This window comes from Cannabis sativa, chromosome 1 (genome assembly GCF_029168945.1).
Source record: "Cannabis sativa cultivar Pink pepper isolate KNU-18-1 chromosome 1, ASM2916894v1, whole genome shotgun sequence".
NCBI lineage: Eukaryota > Viridiplantae > Streptophyta > Magnoliopsida > Rosales > Cannabaceae > Cannabis > Cannabis sativa.
Genome location: NC_083601.1, coordinates 15,459,813 through 15,475,212, shown reverse-complemented (window position 1 = coordinate 15,475,212; position 15,400 = coordinate 15,459,813). Strand labels below are relative to the sequence as shown.

Genomic DNA, 15,400 nt, shown 5'->3' with positions numbered 1-15,400 from the left:
TAATTTTATCCAATTTTTAATTTTTATATATACTAATTGAATAATTAACTAAAATATTTATACAATTCAAAAAAATTTCAAACTAACTAAAATTAATACCAATCGTAGCAAAGCAACCAACAAAAATTTATTTTAATTAATTAATTAATTAAAAATATTCTTATACAATTTAAAAAAATCAAATCTACAACAAAATATCTATTCCTATACAATATTAATCGGCTAAAAAAATAATCATATACAATTCAAAATATTAAGTTTATATATATTGATTAATTAGTTAATTTAAAAAAATATCAGTAAAACAAAAATATCTGAAGGAAGTCTCATAAGCTTTACATATATATATAATTATAAATAAAAAATATCTACTATTTCATTCTTCATTCAATGGTTTTTACTTTTGTCAATATATGCTTCTTATTGATGAACATTATAATGAGTATGTGTTATTGGATAGCATTGTTATGCTTAATCTCGTGAGGAGATACCATATCGTATTGTTATGTTTAGTCTCAAAACCACAATTAGTAATATTTACCATTAATATTCTCTTTCTATCTTCAACTCAATCTAATATTTTTACACCAAGCCATGTACAGATTTATTTCAATGATTCACATTAGAGAAAAGAGTGAATTATTTTCATGTATGTTTAGTTAATAAAATTTTATAATTAATTTAAAATTTCATTTTTTATGTACTACTTAGAAAATATTTTATTTATTAAGCATATCTTTTTTCCAAATATGGTGATATGTTTTTACTGTATATTCGTTCAATACATGAATCCCAATGATGTTTAAAAATTGCTATAAATCATTTTTTCTACTTATATTTTTATTTATGAGAGTAACCAACAAGAGTATTGTCAATATTAATCATCAATAAATTCTTCGAAACATGTCTAAGTCTATGAGAATAAATTATGCGAGAGGTATTTAAAAAAATAGGCGATGATATATTTTTAGTTAATTTTTTTTTAAAAAAAATAACTTATTATTTAATTATGGGATGTTTTTATTTTTTTTCTTTTCAATTTTATATAAATTTTTGCACTCTTTATTTATTGTTTTAATTAGATTTTTATTATTAATAGTTTTATATAAAATTGAGGTATAATAATAATAATATTGAATGAATGATAATCAATATATATTTATATAAAATTGAGGTATGAGATGGTGACATAAGTTCAAAATTTGGAATAAAATCTAAGAATAAGATTTGAGATTTAGGAAGGAGGGTAGTGAGATACGATTATGAAAACTGGTGAGATTCAATAATGACAACAATTTTTTTTATTTTGAATGACAACAATTTTAAAAGATCAATTATTAAAATAATATATTACGGGGAACTCCAATTTTTCCCTACACCATTTATCTATTTTAATAATAACAATTTTTTTATTTTTTATTTTTAAAAAATAAAACAATTTATAATTTATGTATACATTGATAATCATATTAATTTTAAACTTTTTAATAAATCATTCTAAATAATAATAATTAATAATTTTATCATTACTATATATTAGAATTATTTGTTTATTATCATTCTAAAAAATTAAATTAACCGCGCGAAGAGCGGCTATATTACCTAGTTAAAAAATAATTATTGTTAATTTCAAACCATAAATCTTGATAAAAAAGAAACTTCCCTACCTAAGAGTGAAAGATTTAATATGATTATTCCTTTTTCTAGTAGAAGCTTTACTATGAAGATATTTAGTATTTTTTATCACTAGCTTCTAGCCGATGAAGTTTAGATCTTTGTTCCAAAAAAAACTCCTATTTGTACAACAGACTATCAAGTTGGGATTGAAGGTTCTTGGTCTTAACCATATTGTAAAAAATTTTATTGGTATATTTGATAAAATAGACATAAATAATATTTGTGGTATTTTCAAAATTATTTTTGTTTGTGCGCATTTATTTTATATTCAAAGATATGTTTTCTATTCTTGAAAAGTCTTTTAAATCAAATTCAAATCAGTTTTTGACTTTATTGTGAATAAATATAAGCTTTCCTTTTTTAGATTATTTGATATTATCTTTGTATTTTTAAGGAAATTCTTAATCATATTTATTTTTTGGCTAATTAGTAATTTTTCTCCCCGAACTTTGACATGTACTAAATCGTGCCCCCTGAACTTTTTTGGCTGTTAGAAATTCTCCCTGAACTATTGAGATTGTTAAATTTAAGGACTTTTGTCTAATTTCATTCAATTTTACTGTTTCAGTGATTGTTTATGTACTAAACCATGCTCTCCAGACTTTGATATCTACCAAATCATGCCCCTCAAACTTTGATATGTACTAAATCATGCCCCTTGAACTTTCATCCATGTTAGAATTTTCTTACTAAAATTAGACAAAAGTCCTTAAATTTAACAATCTCAATAGTTCGGGGGAAATTTTTAACGGCCAAAAAAGTTCAAGGGACACGATTTAGTACATGTCAAAGTTCGGGGGAAAAAAGTACTAATTAGCTTTATTTTTTTTATATGATTTCTTAACCAAGAAACCATATACAACTGTGTGTGTAAGGGTTGTCAAAGTTTCTTTATTTGTTTTGAGAAACTTTGTTGAAAAGCTATCCAGATTCAATGTACTTCCTTTAATGGACTGACTGTCTATTTAAACAGCATCTGACTTTTCTGTTTGGAAAAATTTTCTATTTATTGACCTGATTGTTTCTTAGTTGTTTGATCACGACCTAGAGGGATTCTAAAGTGTATAAATACACCATCAAGACGTTGCTTTCCTTTATCTCTCTTGGTGTATCATGTCTAAAATTACTTTCAAATTTAGAGAGAGTTTCTTTGTTGTGTGAAGAACTTGAGTCCAACAAGTTCTTAGTATTCTATTATTGTGTTATTCTATATTGTTTCTTGTTGAAATTGTGCAGGTTGAACACCTTGAATATCATTCATCAAGATTTGGGAGAAGTCTTGTTTGTGAGACACTTTTTGGGAGAAAAAGTGCAAATTATAGACACTCTTCGGGAGAAAGATTGCAAGTGAGTCACTTTTAAGACGAAGTGTGCAAGTGCTACTATTTGAAGGGAGTTCAAGGTCTCGACACGTCAAAAATTTGATTTGAAGAATAGATTACAACAGTTGCGATAAATTCAAAGAGAGAGTCTGTATTTGTATAAGTCAATTTGGTTTTATAATCTCTTAAGATTCATCTAATAAATTTTATTCATTGGGCGTGGCCCGGTGGACATATAAAATATTGTGTCATTTTATTTTCTACAATTTTACTTTTTACAGTATATTTCTTTTCTGTTAGATTTTGTATCTGATAGAACATAGTTAAATTTTGTTTAAACAATTTTACTACAGTTCCACATTATTTAAATTATTTGATAATTTCACTTGGTAATTATAAAAATAAAATTTCACTTATCATTATAAGAGAGAGAAAGTTTAGAGTAATAAGCATTAAAAGTATTATTAATGGTGTTAGTTCTAGTATTAAAATTATCAAAAGAGTTCTTCCAATTCTTAATGGAATTAACATAATTATTTTGCTTGAAAATGAACTTATTCAATAGATATTTGTTATTCCAAATTTTGTCCACCTGACGTGGCATGTCCACGTAAGCCAAAAACAGAGTACAGGTAGAGTACAACCCTGCCAGTAGCAGAACAGGGCCTCCATGCAAGATATAGCAAAACCGTCAAACAATAACTGAATGGAGTGAAGCAAGCCCTCGGGAGTTGTACCAACATCCCTAGCTAGCCAAGAGAAGCCTATAGGCCGACCAGGGTGAGCCTATAGACCGGCCAGGATCTGTACACAAGTTGGCCAGCCAAAAAGTGACTTCCAGACCAAGGGAGCTTTCCTTTGACCAAGGGAATTTGACCTCTACGAGGAAACAATGTACAAAGTTGTCCTCAACTTGCAAAAGGCTGGCCTCCTTTTGGTATGGCCATAGTGACGTGGCAGGAGCATGGTCGACCAGGCCTCATCCTACAGGCCTTGGGTGGCCAGACCTCACCCTGTAAGTCTATGGGCGGCCAGGATTAAACTAGCAGGATTCTATGTAGAACCCAAAATGTGGACAACAAGCTACCTACGAATTAGGCCTTTAATATCCCAACAAACTGATGGAAAATATCTAGTTTCAAGGGGTAGTTTAGTCTTTTATATTTAATCAATTTAATATATAAATATCTAAGGTGGCGTTTGGTTAGTAAGTGAAAATGGAATGGGAATAGGAATGGGAATAGGAATAGGAATAGAATGGAATGGAATTTCTATTCTTTTGTTTGGTAAAGGCTATGGAATTAACAATGGAATAAGAATTATTATGTTTGGTATTGTATGGAATGGAATAGAACATTTATTATTTTGCCCAAATTACCCTTTACTTTTCAAAAATGATATTTGTTTTATTAAATTACCATTATTTTATAAATTGAAAAAATAAATAATATTTTTAGCAAACAAATATATTTATCACGTGATAATAATATGCACATTCTTAAATCTAATTATTAAAAAATAAAATAATAAAATTACATATAAATATCTAATAATTAGTATCAACACAAATTTCATCTATTTAATTTAATCACCACACAGTGATATTATATATCTATATAATTATAATTATGTTCAAAGTGTTAATATAATTACATAATTTTAACATTAGCAATATAATGGTAACATCCAAAAGAGTAATAAGTGGTAAAACCTGCAAAAGATTTCAAAAGGTTATCAATGCATACAATTAGAAAGCTTCAATAAATACAAAGCTCCAATCAGTATGCATTCCAAAAGATTACAAAAGTTATCCATAACCACATATTAGATAGCTCCAATTAGTAAAGCTCTAACCCAATGATCTTTCTCTTCATCAGGGAGACTAAAGAAGAATGAAACAAGAGCATTATCACTCATAATCATGCGAGCAGCCCTATGGCGATCCATCATGGGAAGCAACGTGGTTCTCATTATCTCTTCATTGACTCGCATTTGTTTGTCATTCATTTCCTCGCCAATCGCACGACTTAGTCGAACAGAAGACATTTCTATTTTTTCTCCGATGAATTGTGAAGCATCCTTAATTGCCTCAGCAATATCTCCTAAACTTGAACTTTTTCGCTTTTTCTTTGACGAGCCATCTGATTGGATTGGAGGAGCTCTTGGTCCATTTTGTGCTTGTGAAAATGACATAGACTCTCCATTTTCAGCATATGTATCCCCCATAGTATGAAAAAAGTTGAAGTTATCATCATCAAGATTAACATGTTGATCTTCTTTCTCATTTTCCTCTACATCAGTTGGGGTTTCTGCATGTTTTCCAGTTGCACGATCTTTCCCAAAAATTGTGCACAAATCATCATAATAAGGAAATATTTGATTCTTGAATGGTGCTGCCTCTCTATGACTCTGAAAAAAAAATAAACATGTTATTGTCATAGTAAGTGTTGTACATGTATGCTTCGAAAACAAAATAGCTAGCATATAATTATTTTAATAAATATATCTATATATATGTGTGATTACCTGTAAATATGCCTCCCACACAGGTTTTTCTGCAGTGACCATCTGCTTCTGAGGATCCCAACCAAATCCACTACAATTTGGTCCAGTTAACATCTCATGGACAATTTGAAAATGTGTTTTTAAAGTTTTCATCCGTGACTCAATATGTGGTCTAGCTTGTAGGTCACATCCTGGTATTTTAGTTGCTAATGCTTTTTCAAGAGCTTTCAAGTATCCTGGTTTAAAGTTTCCTTCAGCTTTAAACGTTCCCTCATTGTGCATTTCTAAAAGTGATTCAATCAATTTTGTGTCTTCTTCCTCTGTCCAAAATCTCTTATTCTGTCCTGGACCTTTGACTTTTGAAGTATCTCTTGAGCAAGCCATCTAATAATAATAATAATAATAAACTTTATAAACATATCATAAATATGATATAATAAAATATTTACAAAATTTGCAACATATTATCCAATCATAATTTAAAATTACATCTTGATAACAAGCCATCCGATAATAATAACAATAATAATAATACCAAACTTTATAAACATAGTCATAAACTTCATATATTAAAATATTTATAAATTTGTAACATATTATCCAATCAAAATCCAAAACTACAACTTAAAAGCAAGTCATCTAATAATAGTAACAAACAAACATTATGTTATTTTACATCCTAATTTGCATGCCTACGATTTCTCCACTCATTATACATTTGCTCTGCTAAGTTCATTCTCCAAGTACTCCATTCATCAGAAGGTTCTATTCTAGTTATTCCACTACTATCATCCTCAATAGTTACTTGATCATTTGATTGTGGCTCTTGCGATATTGTATTGAAAGGATCATTAGGCATTTCTCTCCTAATAAAATTATGTAATAGACAACATGCCATAATAATTCGAGTTTGAGTTTTTATGGAGTAAAATGAAGGACTTCTAAGGATGGCCCAACGATTTTTTAAGACACCAAAGCATCTTTCAATCACATTTCTTGCCGCGGAATGCTTCATATTAAAAAATTCTTTTGGATTCTTTGGTTGATGACCCTCCTTCCAATGACTAAGATGGTAACATTGTCCACGAAAAGGAGCAAGAAACCCCTTGCAATTTGTATAACCAGCATCCACAAGATAATAATTACCTATATAATTATAAACAACATAAATAAACTTCTCATTGAAGTTGTTATAAATAATACTTATATGACATCCTATGAACAACTAAACATACCATTTGGAACATGCAAACCATGATTCCTAAGTAAAGCATCGCGGAGTACTCTACCATCAGCTGCTGAGCCTTCCCACCCAGGTAAAACATATATAAATTGCATGTCTCGTGAACAAACTCCCAAAACATTAGTAGCAATTTCACCCTTTCGATTACGATATTTAGGTCTATCTTCTATTGGAACTCTCACCCTAATATAGGTTCCATCTAATGCTCCTAAACAATTCTATCACCAAAACAAACAAATAATGTAATTAAATTTATAATATATATGCAATAACTTATTTTTCCATAACTAATTAAAATTTTACATAAAATACCTTAAACCATTTCCATCTTTCATCTGTGGAGTTCTCAGGAACCGGCTCGGGTTTTACTAATAATTCTTTGTGTAGGCGTATGACAGCATGTAAAACATTATAAAAATATCTACTCACTGTCTCTCCCGATCTCATGAATCTAAATTTAATAACTCTATTTTTGCAATGATGAGCTATAATGTGTAAAAACATTGCAACTTGTTCATCTATTGCCAAATATTTAGATGGTTGTAATCCACCTATATTCTCAAGCATCATGCATAAATTTGTGAAAGCGTGCCTAGTCATTCTAAGTTGTTCTAGAGAAGTAACATCACTTTCATAGACCAAGCGATGAACAATTTGCCTATTTATAAAGGCATTCAGTACATATATATTTTCTTGTAAACTATTTGATTCAACTATACCCTTTAAGATACTTGTTACTAACTCAAAAAACCATTGTACTACATGCATAATATTCAACCAATGGATGACAGCAGCAACCAATTCCTTCTTTCTCAAAATATTTCGTTTTGCTATATTTAGACGAGCCATTTGGATTAAATATTCCTACAAGCATATCATCAAATTAATTTTTATAAGATTAATTTTCATATAGTGTATATATATTCAAGTATTTTTACCCCAACAAATTAATCAAATAAATTATAGCCTTGTAGTCTCAACACAGTAATCTCATACAACATGTTTGCAATCTTAAACTAAGACCTATAAAATTACTTAAGGCAATAGAAAGCAAACTCCATAAAAAAAAAAAAAAGTAAATCAACCCAAACATATATGTCTAATAAAATTAAATAAGAAACATATTAAACTAAAACAGAGTACTAAAGACTACCAATGAAAACAACTTAGAAAAATAAAAGACACAACATCATTGTCCCAAAACACCAATTTATATATACATACATACACTCAAACACAAGTCACTAAAAAAAATTATAAAATAATCGATTATTCATCAAGCATGTTGCATATATACATGAGCAAAAAGACAAAAAAAAAAAATTCTTATCACATAGAAGGAAATACTAAACCAAATCAAATATATGGCTTATAAACCTATATAAACAATTGATTAACATAGGTTTGAAGACTACTAATGACAAAAAAAAAAAAAAACAATTTTTTTAAATCGATTATCATATATATATATATATATTCTAAATAACTACCTCACAAGATTATTGTTCCAAAACACATTCTCAAATAATTTATATATATATAAATATTTATATATTTATACCCTCAAACACAATCCTTATAAGAGTATAAAAAAAGTAGTAGATGACCCATCAAAAATATAAACCCTAAAAAAGAAATTTTCTTTCTAATACAAGGAAGAACAATAAATCGCATAAAAAAAATACCTTTCAATAGTATTTAAGCTGATCCTACAGAAATATTTGGTTAGAAGCTCTCATAATCTGAAAAAAAAAAAAAAAAAAATACATTATTATTAGAACAACAATCACAATCACCTGTCTAGAAACATATATATATATATATATATATATATACATATGATATTTAAGAAGAAGAAGGAAGAAGAAGAAATGCTCGTTAAAGGGAAAAAAAAAAAAAAAAAAAAAAGAGAAAGGATGAGAAAGTACCGTTGGAACTTCTTGGAGAAGAATTGATAAGGGTAAAATGGAATTTTGTTGGTAAGGAATTGGCTTTCTACTGATTTTATAATGGAAATGGAAATCCTTAGTTTAAGTGATTTATAATTCCATTGGAATGGGCTTTCAAACTTTAATAAAAAAACCAAACATTTGATTGGGCCCTCCTAAGGAATGACAAGTCCATTCCATTGTCCATTCAAGTGAACCAAACACAACCTAAGGGTTTTATTGTAAATTAGGGTTTTGAGGCTTCCTCTATAAAGGCCTTAACTCTAACTTAGAAAACCTAAGTCACTAAGCCTGTAAATCACTCTAAGTCAGAAATCCTAGTCTCTCTTTCTCTCTCTCTGCTACACGCCTAATAGGGCTTCCTCTCTTAATATCTCTAACATGCCTCTAAGGTAATATCACTCTCTCATTAGAGATCTACCTACTGATTCATATTTCTTCTCCTCATAGAGAGCTATATCAGATCCCACCTATAGCGATCTGAATAGTATTATCTCTAGGTATCAATACAACCGAAAGGGGAGTAGGTCATTACCTGGTATCACAAGGGGACCGAACCTCTATAATAAATCTGTGTGTTTTTATAAATTTTCATTCTATTTCTATAACACGTGGCAAATATCATATCTATACGATCCCGTTGCCAGTTGATCACTTTTTGAGGTCAACAATTTGCATTGCCACAATCAACATTATTAGTCCAAGAATTATTGACAATATCAAAAAAAGAAGACTCAGTAAGTCAGTGATTTTCAAAACTAAACCTTTTTTGGAAGGACTAGTCATACAATTATCATTAAGGACTAACTTCAACACCCTGTGATCATAGTCATAAAAATTCATGTGATAGAGAGTAGCATTCAGAAAAATATCAACCTAGTTTTGATTAGCAATAACCCAATCTAACCGCTTAAGAGAAGAACCATGCTTCCAAGTAAAACAATTCCCGATAAAGTGAATAGGGTGAAAGTCAAAATTGTTAACAAAGTTCTGGAAATTAGTAATAGCATATGAGGGGGTCTGAATTATACTTTTTTATCATGAATAGAAAGATAATCATTAAAGTCACTAATAATAAGCCAAGGAAGAAAGGGAGTGTTATCAATAAGCCTATTTATTAAGGTCCAAATATGATCTTTTTCATGCAAATAAAGGAAGCCATAAAAGTAAGAAACATGATAATTAACATTATTATTAAACTTAATAATACAATCGATAGATTAAGAGATAAATTTAAAATATTAACATTAATTCCTTGATTCCAAAACAACAAAAGACTACCCCCTAACTCTTAACTAAGAACCTCAAAAGCATGATCAAAAGACAACTTCACCCTAAGCTCTTCACAACTACCAGACATGAGCTTAGATTCCATAACAAAAGGAAATATAGGCTTATTCTTATTTACAGCAAGGGAGAGGTTTCAAAATGCTCAGGGATTCCCCAACCCTCGAGCATTCCAACTTAACAGACTCATTTTTTAGGGAGGGGTTTCTCAGCAACACTTGCCTGTTCAAGAGAAACAACAATAGCAGGTGTGGTCACGGTAGCAATAAAGCTATATCTAGCTCTTTTCGACAACTTCCTCACAGATTCACCAACCAAAACAGAATGGGTATTGAAAGCAGATCTCTTAGCCCCTAAAATAGTCTTATCCTTAGACTTAGATAGGAGTTTAGTAGCTTGAACCTTAGAAGCAGGGATAGCAGAGTTCAAAGGCAGATAAGCACCAGTAACATCAAAAGAGTACACAATAGGAAGAGTGCAATTAGCACTCGCAAAATTTAAATTTTTCAATCCAATCCAATCTGCACAAGTACGGATATCCGCACTTTGTAAATAGTTTTAAATTTGATCGTGCGGATTGAATTGAGTATTTTATAAGCCCCTATATAAATATATAATATATTGACATAAAATAAAAACTTAACATAATATTATATATAACATAATTTAATATAATATTATACAATACAATCTACCAAACCACTCATAAAATATCTAAATAATCACACTTTATACTAACTATATAACGATAAAGTTATTTATTAAAAAACCAATACACATTTATTTGTTGATGGATTTATCGTTCTCTTAAGAAAATTATAATAAAAAAAAAAAAATCGCTCGAATAGAGATTTTATTTTCTTGGAGTAATACTAATAATATCATATATTAAATTAGAAAATTGCCTCATTATAATTTTTTAAGATTTTATTATAAAAATATGAGACTTTTAAGTTTACTACTTTTTATGGTACTAGTAAACAATTCGCGCTTCGCGGCGGATGTTTAAAAAATTTAAATTATACATATGAAATAAATTATATATTTTATTTGATGATAATTAAGTAATAAAATTATATCAATTTTAACTTAAGTTAGATATTAAATCAGCCCAATCCGACCTAACGATTTAGAATCTGAGTCTTATATATGTCTTGTTTAAGACAATTCACAGTTTGTACTGAAAAATTAGAGAAAAAATACAATTTTATAAATACTTGGTATTTATGACACTTACAAATTTAATACATTGAGTACTTATGTCGTTATTTACTCAAAAATCTTATTGTGATTCTTTCTTACGGATAAAATAAAGCATCCATTGTTATGTTATCTCTATATTTAAAACGGATATTGTCACCGTACTCTTCTTGATATTATAAATAAATAAATTAAACAATTAATAATCAACCAAACTAATCAAAAATTGATTATTATTTTTAATTTGTGATCATCACTAATTTTTAATGTAACTATTATTTGAATAATATAATATTCTTTTAAGGTAACATTATTAATTTTTAATTTAATATTTATCTCTTTTGTAAAAGTATTAAAAAAAATACATAAATAAGTTTAGAAAGTGATTAGGAGGGATGCATAAATTAATTTTACCCGAAATATAAATATTTTATTTAATAGACTTAAAAGAGTTAAAAGGATGTTAATTAAATAATTTTTTTGAAAACGATGTTAATTTATTAAAACATCCAAAAATATTAATTTGGGATGGATGATATTTTAAAAAAAAAACATAAAAAAAAAAGAAAATCAATAGATATTTTGTTTTATTATATAAAAATAATTTAAAAAAATGGAAATTTGAAATAGAGAGATATTTTAGAGAAAAAAAAATATAACAAAAAAAGAAATCGTAATATAAGAAAAATAATAAAAAAAAATTATTAAAAAATATACCTCTAAAAATAAAGCTTATAGAAAGTTTCACAATGATTTTTGAGCTTTGCTCACTCACTTATATATATACTAGGTGAATGTACGTGTCGAACCACGTATTGCTAGTTTCATTTAAGATTTTGGTCTTTCTAAGATTTTGAATGTATTTTATTTTTAAAGATTACAAATTTTTTGTTTGAAAAAATTAAATATTTATATTTGAAATATTATTTAATAATGTATTAAAAATAATATTAGTGTAATTATAAAATTGTAAATAAATTTATTATTGGAGTAGTAGATTATTTTATTTAGTTCTTTTTTTAACATAGCATTGTAATGTAAGTTTATATCTATAAATATTCTGTAAAGTGTTAATATTATATGAACATCTCCATTTATAAAGCTAAAAAGTGGGTCAATGACAGAATTGGTATATCTGCAATCACACAAAGATAGAAGTAGTATTTCTGCTTCCTATGCTTATCCAGAGAAAACATTAGATAACGTGAGGTTAACTTTAATATATAAAGATTTTTCTTTTTTAAAAAATAAATAAAAAAAATTATTAATATTCTCCCAAGATAGGTTTGTTAGAGAGATATGTGGCTAAGATGATTTTTTTAATTTAAAAAGAGATTATTAATATTTGAAAGATTGTTTAATTTTTTGGGTTTAATTATTGGGTGTACTTGTTAACGGGAGATCAAACCTAATCGTTAAATTTAACAGAATATTCTTTTATTTTTAAGTATATTCTGTTAAACCAAGAAATGCCGTTAGATAAGCACTTTTAATATATAAAGATATATATAAATATATATATATATATTTTCTTTGTGTGTAGTTAGAGTTTTGGATGTGTTTTTTTTTTCGACAAATTGGTATTTTTAATTTACCAATATTATTAAGAAATTTTTACACCAAAAATTTGATTTACACAATTTATTACAGATTTACCCCTACACGCCTACATCAATATTTTTACTTATCCTCTTTCTTTTATTACAATAATACCACTTACACATCATTTCCATGCACAGACACGTGTGCCATCCCCATCATACATCAATCAACTTCCACTCTCTTCCCTCTCTTTTTTCCTTTTCTTTTCATTTGATTTTTGATTTTCTTTCAGTTTTTTTTTTGTTTGGAAGATCAATAACCTCCATTGTTGAAGCATAACTACCCATTATTCATCACGGTTTTTTCCCTCTCATTTTTTGTTCTTCCAAAAAATTTTAACTCCCACTCAACCCACGATTCCTCACGTTTTTTTCCCTCTCGGCTTATTCTTGTTTCCAATTTCTTTATAAAATGGCCATCACTCGTTCATCCTCATCTCCTTCCCCAGTTCAGAAAAAAAAATTCGAAAATGGGCTTGAAATCTCTAGCTAACAAAGCAAAGGGTAAACGTCCGATTGTTGAAGAGGAGGATTCTGATTTTGCTCCTCCTTTAACCAAGCGTGGGAGGCCACATGCTAAGAAGAAATCGAAGCTCAGTGTGGAGGAGCAAATGGTTGAAGAAATTTCTAGTAAAAAAGCTAGTGTTGCTGCCGAAGTTCGAACAGAGGTTGGTTTTCAGTTTCATTTTCATTTCCCCCTTTTTGAACATTTTAGTGTATTTCCAGATTTTGCGTTTTTTTGTTCATTCTATTTTGTGAAATTTTAGGGTTTCCTTTTTAAAATTCCGTTTGATGTTGTTTAATTTTTAGGTCTTTATTTTTGGTTTTGAGCAATTTATTTTGTTCTTTCTGGGTTTGGCTTTTTAATTTCATTGTGTTTTCTTTCTTTACAATGTTCGTTTGTGTTTTAGGTTCTGTATTTGTTTTCGTTTTAGTGTGTGTATTCAGTTGGTTGTAGTTTCTTATTAGTTTTTTTATAGTTTAATATTGTTATGTTTGATGTGTTTTTGGATTTTCATTAGGTATAGTTGTTTGCTGTTAGTTTTTAGGTATCAATATGATTTCAGATGTTTGCATTTTATATTTGTATAGTTGTATCTATTTGGTAGTTTTTTTTTTGTTTTGTTATAGTGTTATTTTAGTTGTCATACTGCATTATTCACAATTAATAATTTACTGTGGCCATTTTGGTTATGTTGCAGGTCTGGGACTACAAATTTAGTCCATCTGATTACTACAGATCTAAATGTGTTTGCACTAGTCTTTTTTCTGTCATTGATAATATTAAGAAAATTTTATCTGTTAATTTACTGTCCATGTTTCGTGAGACTCAGTTTGGTCATTTTCTAGATATGCCTGAGTTTGTTTTTCATCCCCAAGTTGTTCATAGTTTATTACTGAGGGAAGTTTTCCAGCCCAATCCTAAAGAGTTTTGGGCTAAGGTTGCTGGTCGTTTCATACGGTTTAGTGTTGAGGAATTTTATTTGATTACTGGAATTGATTGTTTCAGTGATTGCAACAAGTTGTTGTTTTTACAGGAATCAAATCAGTTGGTAGAAATCTGTTTTCGTGGTGTAAAAACCATTGACCACAAAGCTATTGAGGATGCTTTTTTGGGTAGTAGGTGGGGTTTGGGTGAGTCCCTTGGATTGAAAATGGTTGTGTTGTATTTTATTCAGTGTTTTCTTCTTAGTAATACTCATGATAAAGAAGTATCTAGGTTTGATCTAGATGTTGTGGATAGCGGTCGATGGGACAAGTATTGTTGGGGTAGGGAATCCTTTGAATTGACTATTGATTCATTCAAACGTAGAATTCAGCTCTTGGGTTTTATGCCCTAAATAAAACTCTATTTCAATGTAATCCATTTTATTCAACATCAATAAAGAAACAGAAGTATTTTTCATTCATTTGTGTATGTTTTGGTTCATCTTATCAATTGCTTGTCTATTTGATTTATAAATTCATCTGAAACCCTTTTCACATACTTGATCCTGTTTATTGTGTTGTCAACACATTGGAAAGTAAACATGACTATGTGAATAAAGATTCCTAGATTTATCAGAACATGGGGTTTTACTAATATGACAATCTACAACAGAGTTTACTTGCATTTGGAGAAATGCTATGTTCTTTCCAGAGTATTGGTTAAAGTAAAGCTCAGGTTGGGTGCATGGAGTATGCATCGGAAGGGACCGATATTGAACTTTGACATAGATTTATTAAACTTACCGTAATATCTATTCAAGTCAATATCGCCTAGTTGATCCTAGATCAAATGATCTCAATCCTGATATGGTTAGGTTCAATCTCAAGAGTGTTATTCGTGTTCTTTGATTTGTTAGTTAATCCTACTTTTGGGACAGGGTGATACGTACATTTTGGGAACACGGTAGTGCAATTGAGTGGGAGCGCTAACATAAATATGGAATCTATAGCTTCTATCTGGCGAATAGAAAGTAAAGGATGATTTCCTTCGAGCTTGACCAAACGAAAATAATTGGTGGAGTACTCATTTCACATAGCTGAAATATCATTTATACGGGGTTAAGTGTTTTAAGGATAAAATACATTGTAGGGTGTTACGGTAATCTAATCCCTTTACAGTGTAGATCA

At 28.9% G+C, this 15,400-nt stretch overlaps 3 protein-coding genes across 3 annotated transcripts; 1 reads left to right on the top strand and 2 right to left on the bottom strand.

Moving 5' to 3' along the window:
* Positions 1–4,823: 4,823 nt before the first annotated feature.
* On the bottom strand, positions 4,824–5,888 carry LOC115711326 (uncharacterized protein At2g29880-like). Its single transcript, XM_061117447.1, has 2 exons — positions 5,526–5,888; positions 4,824–5,408 (listed from the first exon to the last, which is right to left on the bottom strand). Exons 1-2 carry the CDS (start codon positions 5,886–5,888, stop codon positions 4,824–4,826), a joined length of 948 nt encoding a protein of 315 aa, XP_060973430.1.
* A 295-nt stretch (positions 5,889–6,183) lies between these two features.
* On the bottom strand, positions 6,184–7,596 carry LOC115708994 (protein ALP1-like). Its single transcript, XM_061117392.1, has 3 exons — positions 7,060–7,596; positions 6,740–6,965; positions 6,184–6,650 (listed from the first exon to the last, which is right to left on the bottom strand). Exons 1-3 carry the CDS (start codon positions 7,594–7,596, stop codon positions 6,184–6,186), a joined length of 1,230 nt encoding a protein of 409 aa, XP_060973375.1.
* Positions 7,597–13,254: 5,658 nt separating this feature from the next.
* Positions 13,255–14,625, top strand: LOC133028955 (uncharacterized). Its single transcript, XM_061117344.1, has 2 exons — positions 13,255–13,452; positions 13,987–14,625. The coding sequence occupies exons 1-2, from the start codon at positions 13,255–13,257 to the stop codon at positions 14,623–14,625; spliced, it is 837 nt and encodes a 278-aa protein (XP_060973327.1).
* The last annotated feature ends 775 nt before the right edge of the window (positions 14,626–15,400 follow it).

Coding starts and splice junctions, on each gene's coding strand:
- LOC115711326 (XM_061117447.1), bottom strand. CDS start 5,888: ATGGCTTGCTCAAGAGATACTTCAAAAGTCAAAGGTCCAGGACAGAAT. Junction 5,409..5,525: donor TGTGGGAGGCATATTTACAG/GTAATCACACAT, acceptor TTTTTTTTTCAG/AGTCATAGAGAGGCAGCACC.
- LOC115708994 (XM_061117392.1), bottom strand. CDS start 7,596: ATGGCTCGTCTAAATATAGCAAAACGAAATATTTTGAGAAAGAAGGAA. Junction 6,966..7,059: donor AAAGATGGAAATGGTTTAAG/GTATTTTATGTA, acceptor TTTTGGTGATAG/AATTGTTTAGGAGCATTAGA. Junction 6,651..6,739: donor TGGTTTGCATGTTCCAAATG/GTATGTTTAGTT, acceptor ATAATTATATAG/GTAATTATTATCTTGTGGAT.
- LOC133028955 (XM_061117344.1), top strand. CDS start 13,255: ATGGGCTTGAAATCTCTAGCTAACAAAGCAAAGGGTAAACGTCCGATT. Junction 13,453..13,986: donor CTGCCGAAGTTCGAACAGAG/GTTGGTTTTCAG, acceptor GTTATGTTGCAG/GTCTGGGACTACAAATTTAG.